Below are 12,184 nucleotides of genomic sequence, written 5' to 3'. Positions count from 1 at the left end.
TCATTACATGAACATGGAATTGTTTGAAAACTCATTTCAGAAGTGATATATAGTTGACCGACACTCCATACATGAAGCTAAAAGTCTTCTAGGCGAAGTACCACTGCAACTACGAGCGATTCAAGGAATGTCACTTTTGCACGGTCTTCATACTTTTGCACTTGTTAAAGGTGGCCCTTTTGGAGATTTTCACTCTAGAGATCACATACTAGAAAGAACGACCCATTTTAAGTGTATGGATCTCCTTATATCCACATTCAATGCTGAAATCCACATTCAATGCTGAAATGGCGGTCGCGTTTCGGTTATGTGCAGACTCACTTCAAGCAGTGCAACATTATACATCCGTTTCAACATTATACATCCGTTTCAACCTTATACATCCCTTCAATTATGTACCGCAACGGTGATAGCACCTTTGGGAAATATCCCCAATACGCTCCTTTTTTCGCACAATATTGCTCCACGAAATCGAAAATGTTTGAAATACGCTGGCAGTAGCGATTTTTAATATTGTGTAACGTACTTTTGGCAGTTGTGAAGATGAAATAAAATGTGTGGAAGAGTGCCTCCCGGCAGGAACACCTGATAGCCTGGTGCAAGTCTTTTGAGGTGACGCCACTTCGGCGACTTGCGCGTCGATAATTACGAAATGAAGATGAGGAAGACTACACAAACACCCAACGTAAGGAATTAAAGGATAGTAATACTAACTGATACACCAATATCAGTCGGTATGAGATAAAGTTCCTCTTCCGAAAGATTGTCTTTAGGAAACGGATCAAAGGAAGTTTTTGTCAGTAAATTATCCGAGCACTGTGATCTGCCCGAGGCTTCGGCCAACAGCAGATATCATCTCCTCAACACGATGAACAGGAACAGGATTAAGCTCTCAGCAGAAATACAATTAAGATTTAGTGTCACTATCCGACAAAACTAGAAGAGCCTCGATAACGACACCAGCAGTCGCAGTAAAGAAATTACTTCACACAGCACTGCATAAAATGCTACACTTGGCAACTCATAGGTGTGTTGATATCTCGCACTGTCAGTTCTCTCAGATATAAAAACTGCGGACAACAATTAGTCACCGCCAGGAGGCATCACACTAATAGTGTTTAACACATCCTCTAGCTCAGATAATGGTCTCAGTTCGGCGAGAATGAGTGTGCAAACTTTTTCATGTATGTTATATCCAGCTGAAGCCTCTCGAACACACATAGAGCTACCAAATTACGGGGGAAGACTTTTATTGCGTTTCACCCAGCGTCCCAAATAGACGTTTCCGGTGCTACTAATACCAGATTCAGTGTGCCAGTCGAGGAACAGAAGTGTGCTTAGGTTTTTGTAAAAAGAGGATCGTATGTCTGCAGCTCTCTAAAGACGAAGAACTATGATGTCCACAATAAAGACATTATGAAGATATACAAGAGTGCATCACTTGGTCATCTGGAACATTGAAGTAATCATCCCGGTTCTGGTTCATGGTAAACTGAACGTGTGGACCCATGTCGTGATGCAAGACAAGAAATACAAATACAATACCCCCCCTCCGCCCCCCAGAACACTGCAGAACGACCTTTGGTCTGAACTACATGTTCCGCACTCTGCGGGTTAAACACCTCATTGGCCCGGTCGGTGGATTCTACGCATTGAATCATTTGAAGACAGGAAAAATAGCTACGTCTCCAGTTAGACTATCGTCTAGTTTGTGCTGTTTTGGCCATTGAGGACGTGTAGCTTCATGTGCAATTATGAGTAATGGTATTTTGCGAGAGTCCGACTCAAAACATCCATTGGACGTAGTCCTTTCGCAATGTTTGCGCAGAAATCTGTTGAGGCAGACGTCCAGACACTGACAACAGATACCTGTATGACTTGCAACCGATTGTCATTGACAATATGTGACGGTTAGGATCTTTTTACGACCACTGTTATTACGCCGTATTACGTAGATGCGGGAGGCACACCGTACCTTGCAGACACGTTGGCCAATCCGCGTTGATGTATCAACAAATTGGGCACCTTCACTCACGTTGTGGGCAAGGTCATGTCCAAAACTGATAGTTTCTTTCGGTCGTTGTGTCACGTCTTCTCGTCGAACCATCTTATTGCGCGATACAATCAAGTGTCGGACGAATCATTTCACTGCCGTGACTTACGTGAAAGGCGGAGGGTCACATCAATGCCTGGTAACAGTTCTACGCTGCTTCAAAGCGACCGGCGTTTCCTTTAATGGGACGACTAACATTTTGTCCGGTGAGCTTATTACTTTCTCAGGTCGGTGCCCAACGTTGACACTGCCGCTACCTCTCAGCACGATGAATGAACCCACCAGACTTCGCGATGGAAACAAGTTGATAGCATACGGCTATATAGGTAGACTGTTCCCAGTTACAGATGCACGAAACGAAGAGAGGCATCAGGAAGGGCGTTGGACATAAAAGCTGGCACGGACAACATTTAGGGCTGGAGCAGAAACTGTGGGGCGAGTGAACGAGTGAGCGGGTTGTCGTAGCCGGCGCCGGGCAGGTAGCGGAGTGCCGACAACGCCGCCCGCGATCGATATGGCCGAAGCAAATGGGCAGCGCTGCTCCCCGACAGGGGGTGGCCGCTGTCCGCCCACGCCACACCTGCTGTGCCCTGCTGTGCTGCTACTGCCAGGGTAACAACCTGTCACCCGTGTCAGTCGTGTCTCCCCGGTGCCGCCCCTGAGGCTGAACCTGACTTACCGGTATATCCTTTCGCCCAGGAGCGTTAGCCTAGCCTAGCAGCATCGTAAGAGAGAAAGTAAACAGAGATCCCTGCGAAACACTACTCCCTATTTCCCACTCGAACTCCGGAGCGACGAAGACGAAAGCGTCCAGTTTGACACGGCATCTCATGACTTTCGGAAGACATTCTAACGAATTTCGTATAGTCTTTTAGTGAAGCAAATACGAACTTACCCAGTATCGGATCGGATTTATGACTGGATTCGGAATTTTCTAAAAGATAGAACTAAATACACAATTTGAATGCACAGTGTCTGTTCCTTCGAAAGAGATCCCGCAGCTGTGAAACACTGTATGTAAATTGAAGGGGGATAACTGGTATCAGCTGCAGCGGAACATGAAGCGGAAACAGTGGCGACAAGTGAAAATGTGTACCGGACCGGGGTTCGAACCCAGTATGTCTTGCCTAGTAAGCAGGAGATCCTGGGTTCGAATCCCGGCCCGATACACATTTTCGCTTGTCGCCTCTGATTCCGCTTAATGTCCTGCTACAGCTGATAGCAGTTATCCCACTTCAATTTACATATAAAAATATCCTAAGAGGGTGTTAAAGGATCATTATTGTTTACTGGACATACATGTTACTCTTGAATCTACGTCCGGTATGTTAAATCTATTTTGATACAGACGGTGCTGCTTGTTGCATGGCTCAGATCTTCGCTTTCAATGTTGGCAACAATTTCCAAATCATTCGCCATCTACTGGCTGTGTTGTTCATTATAGTTTCAGGAGACGCCTCAGAAGGAAGAGAGTACCGGTATCCCAGTGTTTTCTAGTGAGGTACACAGATGGCTCTAGTCATTTGTGGATGCTGCAGTCAACCAAGCACATGCAAAGCTTCATCTTAACGCAGTGCAACTTGTACGGGTGGTCTGATTGATCCAGAAAGGACAGACGATTCGTCGAGTTGTTGGTGATGCCAATGCCTATCTATGTCTCATCCACAGGTTGTGGAGACGCTACGGAGTGACAGGTCAGTACACAAGGCGAGGTTGACAAGGTCGCCGACGCATTTCAACCCCCAAATGAAGACTATATCTGGCCGTCTCCTCGTTTCGCCATCGTAAGGATACCGCCAGGTATCTCAGTAGGGCCCCTGTGTCCGATCAGATATGTTGAAAAGGTTACGAGAAGGGACCGTACGACCCAGACCACCTGTTGGAGTACCGCGACTGACATCATCGTTCAGTTCGCGGATAGTTCTGCCCAACTGACAACTTCTTCACTGGCGAAATGTGTTATTCACAGACGAGTCCACATTTCCTCTCACGCAACGTGATGCTCTTGTTCACGTGCGAAGAAAGGTTCTGTGGTGTTGTGGGGAGGCGTAATTGACGACAGCCATTTGGATCTTCTCGATGCCCACGGTCGCCTTACCGTCAAGCAGTACTTAGAACATATCCTGATGAACCATGCGCTGCCAGATGCATATGATTGTGGCCCTGAATTCCTTCTAACGCTAGGGCTTATGTGGCGGGCGTAAGCAGGGACGCCATTCGAAGACTGGATAGTGAACTAATGGAAAAGTCGGCAGTGAGTCCCCATCCAAACGCCATCGTGCATATGTGGGACACGCTTGAGATGTATTCGTGGTCGTACTGTTCCACCGAAGACACACCAAGAACTCTCATGGGCTGTCAATGGGAACGAATTCCACAGGGTGACCTCTGTAGACTTCTACAGACCATGGCACGTAGGTGTTAGGCAGTGATAAACGTTCAGAGAGGTCATTCACATTACTGAATCTATTAAGTCCAACGAAAAGCATCCAGCATGACGGGATCAATGATTGTTTCCACTTTGTTTCCGATAATAGTCGGACGTGTCAGTTCATTGTATGTGAACGATCGAGGAGGTAATGTTTTGTTGTGTACTTAATTTCTGAAAGATAATGGTATAATTTGGTAACATACACAGTCCTCAATTATTGTTCTATGTAGTATGACAGACGTCAAAAGTCATGTTCCGCTAATGAAGTGTGGATAACTTCTGAAGTTCTATGAGGGTGTTCCCAGACGATCCTGTTGTCTACGGGACGGTTGCAAAGTCACCAAAAGACGCGAAATGCAGTAAGACATAGCACGATCGATGACTGAAGCAGAGACTGACAGCTGATACTGCATTTAAGTACTGCGCACAAACAGGGGAGGAGATTCATTAAGTTGTAGGTGAAGAATCATTGGAAACAGTAATAATCGGAATATATGGACGGGTAACCGTCCTGAACTACCTAAAGCCGAACGACCACATACAACGAACAGTAGGGGAAGCAAATGCCCGATTCTGAGTCCCTGGAAGGATGTTAAGGAACCATGAAAGAAGGGGCTTCCTAAGTACATGTTCGGGCGACTCTTGAGGAATATTCATCGGTCTGGAACCCTTACCAAGTACTACTAAAAGTCGAGATAGAGTAGATCCAATGAACAACACATTGCGTCACGGGATCGTTTAACAAGCGCGACTGACTTGGGTAGACACTCAACAAATTCGCGTAGTAACTGACAAAGAGAGACTCGCTGCGTATCACGGAGATTACTGTTGAAATTCCGAGAGCGTACGTTCGAAGATTTGGGCAACCTATTACTTCTACACACAGAAGTCCCGTCAAATGACAACGATTAAAAAAACACAGATTAGAGCTCATAACGAAGTTTGTCGACGTTCGCAAATGGAACTAGAATACGGATAAAACGATAGTGATAAGAAGAGGTACCCTCTGCCGAACACTGTAACGTGGCTTGCGGGGTACACATGTAGATTTTGATGACTGACTCCCCAAACTACGGAGAGGAAACAGTTACGAGGTTTTGGGCCATTCCAAGAGGAGAAAGAATGATTAAGTTTCAACGTCTGGTCGGTGAGCAAGTCCGTAAGCCAGTACAGGCTCAGACTGGCGGAAGGATGGGAAAAAAAGGGTAGTGCCTTTCGAAGGGAACCTTGCCAGCATTTACCTTTAGCGATTTAGGGAAAAAACCACGGAAAAGCTAAATGTGGACGGTCGGAGTACCTATTCTCGAACTGAGATGCAATGTCTTACCACCGTGGCACCTCGCCCGGTCCGGTCTAGGAGGCGCGCTCGGCCAACGCAACCAGCAGCGCAGTATCAGCAGTAGATAGAAACCTGGGTTCCAGTCCCAGTTAGGTACACTAACTTCTGACACGCGCAGGAATGGTTTGCCTTATGTTGCCCAGAGGTATAGAATGTAATGCGAGATTCCAACACGAGGACTGTTACTTGAATGGCTAGTGTAACAAGTAAGTAACTTCTCACTTAAAACGATACTTACAGAAGATCCAAAATAATCCTCCATAATAATCCATTACTTACTCACAGAAGCAAAATATATGAGCTTTTAATACGGTGACACATTTCAGCTTAGAAGCAAAAAAGAAACTCTTTCGAAATTTGTAATTCCCCTCTACTATACTACGCCATGTATTCGAAGACAGTTCCGAAATTTAAGAAAACTTTCGTTTGTGTAATTTTCTTCGAGACAGAAAAAAATGACAACCTGTTTTACATTTTTTTAAATCCCCTAAGGGAACAGATCTCTACTCGCTAAACAAAAACAATTTTTATTTGTCTTCGCCATAGGAGGATGAGATTAGAAAGGAGAATTTCTTTAGTTCAACGAGGGCAGGGCTCGCGTCAACCCATTCTTTGAAGTGATGTGAAGAACACACTTTAAAGGAGAAAGCCAGACATTGTCAACGTGGCTCTTTCCCGAACGAAGCATTAAGGTAAGCATTGTGTTGTCTTTCCACATTTACGGATAAGACCTCAATGTGACATATAAGAATGATAAACGGAGTGTGTGTTCCTGTTAATGAGACGGGGGATGGGGGAGCGATCGGTCGATCGAAATTTTCTACTCCGCTAAAATAAAGAATATTAAACAAAAAATGAATAAATTTAACGATTACGGAAAATCATGACGAACGTTTATTATTTATACATTATGTGAGGTGCTTTACTCTTCCTGCGCGCGTTCTCCTGTTGCGTGCACTTAGTTCCAACGATTAAACTCGACAGGACCGGGCAACAATACAGTCCAAAAACAGTTGTAGCTGCTGGAGTAAGCTTCTTTACTTAGTTGATTTACAACGAAATTCCAAACAAATTTGGATTTCACTTTCCAGATTTATGATGTAATACGAGTCCACAGTCGGGACCACCATGCAATAAACAAATCTATATGAAAGATCCTACAAGATAAATACAAATTGTGATACTTACTTAGTCTTCGAGAGGTTCGGATCACTCGTTTTCCGCCGCTCTCGCAGCTGCCTCTGTAAAATAAAAATTAAAATTAATTATTACCTACAAAGAAGTGGTAGTTCATTTAGGAAGGCATTAAAAGCACTGAAATGAACAGGAAAAAGTAAGTATAGGTGTCACACATCACACAACTCCATGGGCGAGAAAGATGGCAACGGGTAACTTATTTTTTCCATAGTGTTATGCACGGCGCTGAACGTTAAAGGGAGACCCGGCGTGAACACGCTTGACTGTGAGTCATTAGGGATTTCCCGCCTGCAACTAGAGTGTCTCTTTGACGGTTCAGTTTGTAGTAGTTTGTGTCCCACGCCAGGGGACGATCACTGAAATTTCTCATGGGTGGGGATGGGGGAGGAAGTAAAGAGTGGTGGTAGGGGAGGGGTAAATTTAGACTGTCGCATGCATAAATGCCTGTCCTCGTTTTTAATTTGCATTAAGCTGCCGACAGTTTTTACTAGTTCTAAATTTAAGATAACACCGAAGAGATAGGAAGAAAGTTTTAGGCTCCCATTACCACCACTTTGCGAAAAGTCAAACACTCACTCAGAAGGCAGATGACATAGTCCGATGACCGCGTACATTGATCGTCATTGTCATTCAACACAGACTTCAAGTTGCTCAATTTTTTGTGATCATACATTATATGTCGGCGTAGGAGACCCTGTTGAAGCACAGTATTAATTTTTGCTTACGTGTCATCCCATGTCATCTGAACAGCAGCGTTCGAACAGAGACGTCTGATCCGAGCTCGCGAGGATCACGCTCTGTCGTAGAACTTACGACGGTAATCCGCCCGCAATGAGGTGGGGGGGGGGGGGCAACGACCGAGTTTGTGGCGCCCACGGTACACTTATTATAAGCAAGCCAATGACGACTGTGGAACGAGACTAGTGGACAGGGATTAATCTTTGGATTACAAATCATTTCCAGGCGAAAATCTATGTCGGCTTCTTGTCTGAGCAGATAGTACATAACGAAGCAGAAAAGGCCAGTTTCACATGAATAACAGGAACGAAATTTGTCTGGAATTTCCACTACCTCAGACTTTGAACTGCAAGTATGAGGACAGACCAACAAGAATGGAGGACGAACAGGGGGGATGGAGGATGTGGACGAGAAACAGGGATGGATACCTGCTAAACCACGGAATTCAACTATCAGCGCTCTGTCTTTAAAAAATTTCATGTACCTGGCAACGAGTGTGTGTTAAGTGTTACGAATGAAAGCAAAAAACTTCGCGTCTTTGCAGGTAGAGCATACGTACGTCAAAGTAACGTCAGCTTTTAGCACTAATTCGACTCTGGACCGATCAACTACGAATGTTCACCTCGATCATCTTGTGAATGTTGCTGTTCTTGTTTCTGTGCTTGCTAAGAAAACTGGAGAGGAATTCAGTCTTGGGTAGGACACCTTTCTAGTTCTGTTTTCATCCCGACATAATTCAGCACTTATTATGCTATCATCCGTGGGTTTAGTTTACTCATGTTCCCCAAAATTGTTTTTACATGTTAACCTTCAAAGAAACTTTCGGTAAGCTATATTCACATTTGTAAAATGAGTGGTTATTGTCAAATATTTTGCTTTGGTCTGCTTACAGAGTTAAGGCATGTATCACTAAGTTGAGGCATTCTATATTGTTTATTTATGATGTGTCTGAAGGTTATAGTTTTGTAGTACATTTGGATCAGTTAGGAACACAGAACCACCACCCAACTAACATAGAAACCGACCTAAAAATCCTTAAAACTAGTAACAGTTTATTCCAAAAAACTGAAAACAGAAGAAACTATCACATCTAAAAATTAATAGATCAAGGAAAGAAAGTTACGTGAAAACACATCACTGTGCAATAAAACCCTCTTTGCCACAATAGAAGACCTATATAAATAACACCCACTCAGAAACTGTATATGATCAGATTATAAAGTTAAATTCCCTTCTCTCCATACTGCACACCATTCACTCAACATGCCAATCCACAACTTTATCCCTCTTTCCTTCCCTCCCTAGCCCCCCACTAGCAAACAAAAACACACACACACACACACACACACACACACACACACACACACACACACACACACACACACTCAACGTCAACAGCATTTAAATCCGCGTGCAATATCCCAAACACACTTGCCACGAAACAAATGAACACTGCACACCAACAACACCACGCCATGGCGACGGGAACTCTGGTTAGCGAACAAATTCTACAAAACGCATCTGTGATGACAAAAGGGAAAGAAATAGGCTTGTTACTTGGTCACAAACAAAGTAAAAACAGCACATCATCAAAATCTGTAACACGCTAAATAACACGACATCTAATAGCTTCATGTGAGGTATGGAAACAAACGGATACATCCACTTTATTTCCAAATGTACTACGAAACTACAACCTTCAGAGGTATCGTAAATAAACGACATCGACTGCCTCTACTCAGTGATACACGTTGACTGTACTGCATGCAAACCAATGCAAAATATTTGACAACAGTCAATCGTTTTACAAATGTATATATTCTGTACAAAAAGTTGCTTTAAACGAAGGAAAAAAAATGGAAATGAGAGTACGGCATTGTGAGTCGGAGTCCCCCATTCGGGGAAGTTCGATAACATGTAACAACGATTTTGCAGAAGCAAAACACGAATTAACCTACTGAAAACAGTGTAAGGAGTGCTGAAGCATGTCTGGGCGAAGACCTATAAAGGTGTCTTGCATAAGGTGAAATTCCTCTCCGTGTTTATCTCTAGTCTGAAAGTTTCCTAACATAAGGGACGGAACAAGTATCAGCTTGCAGCAGGGGAAGGCACCAGTTAGGTGACACTGTGAAATTGGCGGTCACCATGTCTGTTTAAGGGGAACAGCAGAAAGCTAACTATCAGCCTGCAAAGATGTGTGGTCAGCGGAAAGAGGTTCCGGCGCTCGGCGCGGACACGTGCCATTATTTGTAGGAGGGCCGGCGAGGCCGCGGCTGGCTGTCACTATTGACGGATGGCCGCCCGCACTCCCTCAACAAACCCCCAGCCACCAGCCGCCAGTAAGCACGCAAGCTACTTGCTGCCGTCTGCGTCTGCTGACATTAAAACGCCTCCCATCATGCCAAGCGGCGCGTTAAGTTGTCAGCCTCGAACTGTCCGGCCGTAACCTTCGTACGTTTTCGTCTGCTTCAAGTACGACATGCAGTCAAACATGCATTGGCACTGAGCACCACGCGCAAAGCACTCGAGCTGCGTCGCGTGGTATTCGTCGGTCTCTTCACCACGGTGCACTGTACTATAGCAGAACGTGCAATAGCGTACTTCTGAAAATCCTGAAGGAATAGTTCTGTGAGCGAAGGAATGGTATAACGTCTCAGGAATTAGTAATTCTACAGAAAATCGCCTGTTTTTATAGCGCTCAGAATTGAGCAGGCGTAGGGAGAAGCAGGACCCTTGACGCTACCGACATCAAGAGTCTACAACATATCACACACTGAAATTTTTACATTTTCTTCCATTAGGGAACCACGAAAAATTTACTGTACATAGTTTACCACCTTCTTCGAGCGGAAACAATAACTGGCTTTGGTGAAGTGATTTCACATGGTAAACTGGTCTTACAGTCACACTGCTGCATATGAACCAAACTTTAAAAATGAGCATGAAGATAAAAAATAACAGTTAATACATGAATGAACCGCCACAACGCATTTAGGACTCGTCTGGCGTATTTAATTTCAGCTGAAATTCTGATCTGTCTCAGAAATGCTCTTAAGGTGCGTCTTGCGGCTAATCGCCATGCAACTGTGCTTGCCCTAAATGCAAGTAGTGGCATGCGTTTATGTGCATGCCTCTTCCTCAATATGAGCGTGTGTGTGGACTGCATTTACAGCTGTGTTCACACTGGGCGCCTCTGCTTCCCTGTGGACAAGCCACAGGTGCACGGCGAGTAGCCACAAGGTGCACAGGTGTAAACGCACCTGAAGAGAGATGTCACCTCTGGTTGTCAGAACCAGACGGGAGTTCGCTCACCTAAGCGGAAAATCTACTTTATTGGCACTCAGCAGAAAATTGGCTTTGCGTAGTGCGTTATAGCGTTAAGTCTAACAGAGTAGCTGAAATGACTGTTGAGAGTTAGAAATCTGACGCCAACATTATATAAAATAAGGAATAGAGGTGGTGAGGTTAGGGTGGGGGTGGGAGGAGGGTGGGGGGTGAAGTAGACGTGTCGAACCTTCTGAACTGATCACAGACAAAATTACATTTCTTATCGAAAGAATGCTCTAAAATCACGTTTTGGGTATTTATGGCATATTATAAAATTAAAGATGGTATAGTATGCGTAAGTGTTAAACTAATGATCTGCATATTACTCGTAATAGGAAAAATCGCTAACCGAGCTAGTGACGAAAAATTTAAATAAATTGAGCTACTTTTCTTTACGCCAGCGGCTGTGGCAGTGGGGGATGTTCCACGTATGAGGTAAGCTTTATCTCTGGCGTTGCGCAGAAACTAGTACCCCGAAACGCAGCGCACAACCATTCAGCCACAGCCAGTGTGACAGGCGGTCCTGGCAAGTAGTTAGTTTTCGTTCGCACACGCACACGCGCACACGCACACGCGCACACACACACACACACACACACACACACACACACACACACACACACACACAGAGAGAGAGAGAGAGGGAGAGAGAGAGAGAGAGGGAGAGAGCGCGCACTTGTGCAGAAACGCGAAATGAAACCATCAAGGATATGAGTATTGTCCAGAGAACCCGAGGAAGTGTGGTAGGACCGCTACAACAACGATCTGAAGGATAGGGTGAGTCCCAGTCAACGACTTTTCTAATGAAGCTGTAGTGTGTGACGAAGTGTCGTCGTCTAGTGACTGTTGGACGATACAGTATGACTTGCATAGAGTATCCATATAGAATGTAAGTGGTAGCTTGCTCAAAATGTAGAAAAATGTAACTTAATCCAAGTGAGTAGGACGAACAAGCCTGTAATGTTCGAATGTACGCTAGTGGTATGCTGCTTCATAGTTACGTCGACTGAGTATCTAGGCGTACCGTTGCAAAGAGATATGACATGAAACAACCACGTTAAGAAAGGTACTGGGGAAGGCGAGCAGCCAACTTTGGTTT

The 12,184-nt window shown here is 44.6% G+C and overlaps 1 protein-coding gene across 5 annotated transcripts in view; it reads right to left on the bottom strand.

The window, feature by feature from the left end:
- Window positions 1-12,184, bottom strand: part of LOC126162235 (rho guanine nucleotide exchange factor 12) — a 1,164,938-nt gene that overhangs the window by 303,112 nt on the left and 849,642 nt on the right. For all 5 annotated transcript variants that reach the window (XM_049918604.1, XM_049918605.1, XM_049918607.1 and 2 more), the window contains one exon: window positions 7,012-7,064. In XM_049918604.1, coding sequence (XP_049774561.1) covers window positions 7,012-7,064 — 53 coding nt within the window. The remainder of the gene's footprint in view (window positions 1-7,011; window positions 7,065-12,184) is intronic.

The sequence above is a fragment of the Schistocerca cancellata genome, chromosome 2, assembly GCF_023864275.1.
Source record: "Schistocerca cancellata isolate TAMUIC-IGC-003103 chromosome 2, iqSchCanc2.1, whole genome shotgun sequence".
NCBI classification, from domain to species: Eukaryota; Metazoa; Arthropoda; class Insecta; order Orthoptera; family Acrididae; genus Schistocerca; species Schistocerca cancellata.
This window is presented reverse-complemented; position numbering and strand designations above follow the sequence as displayed.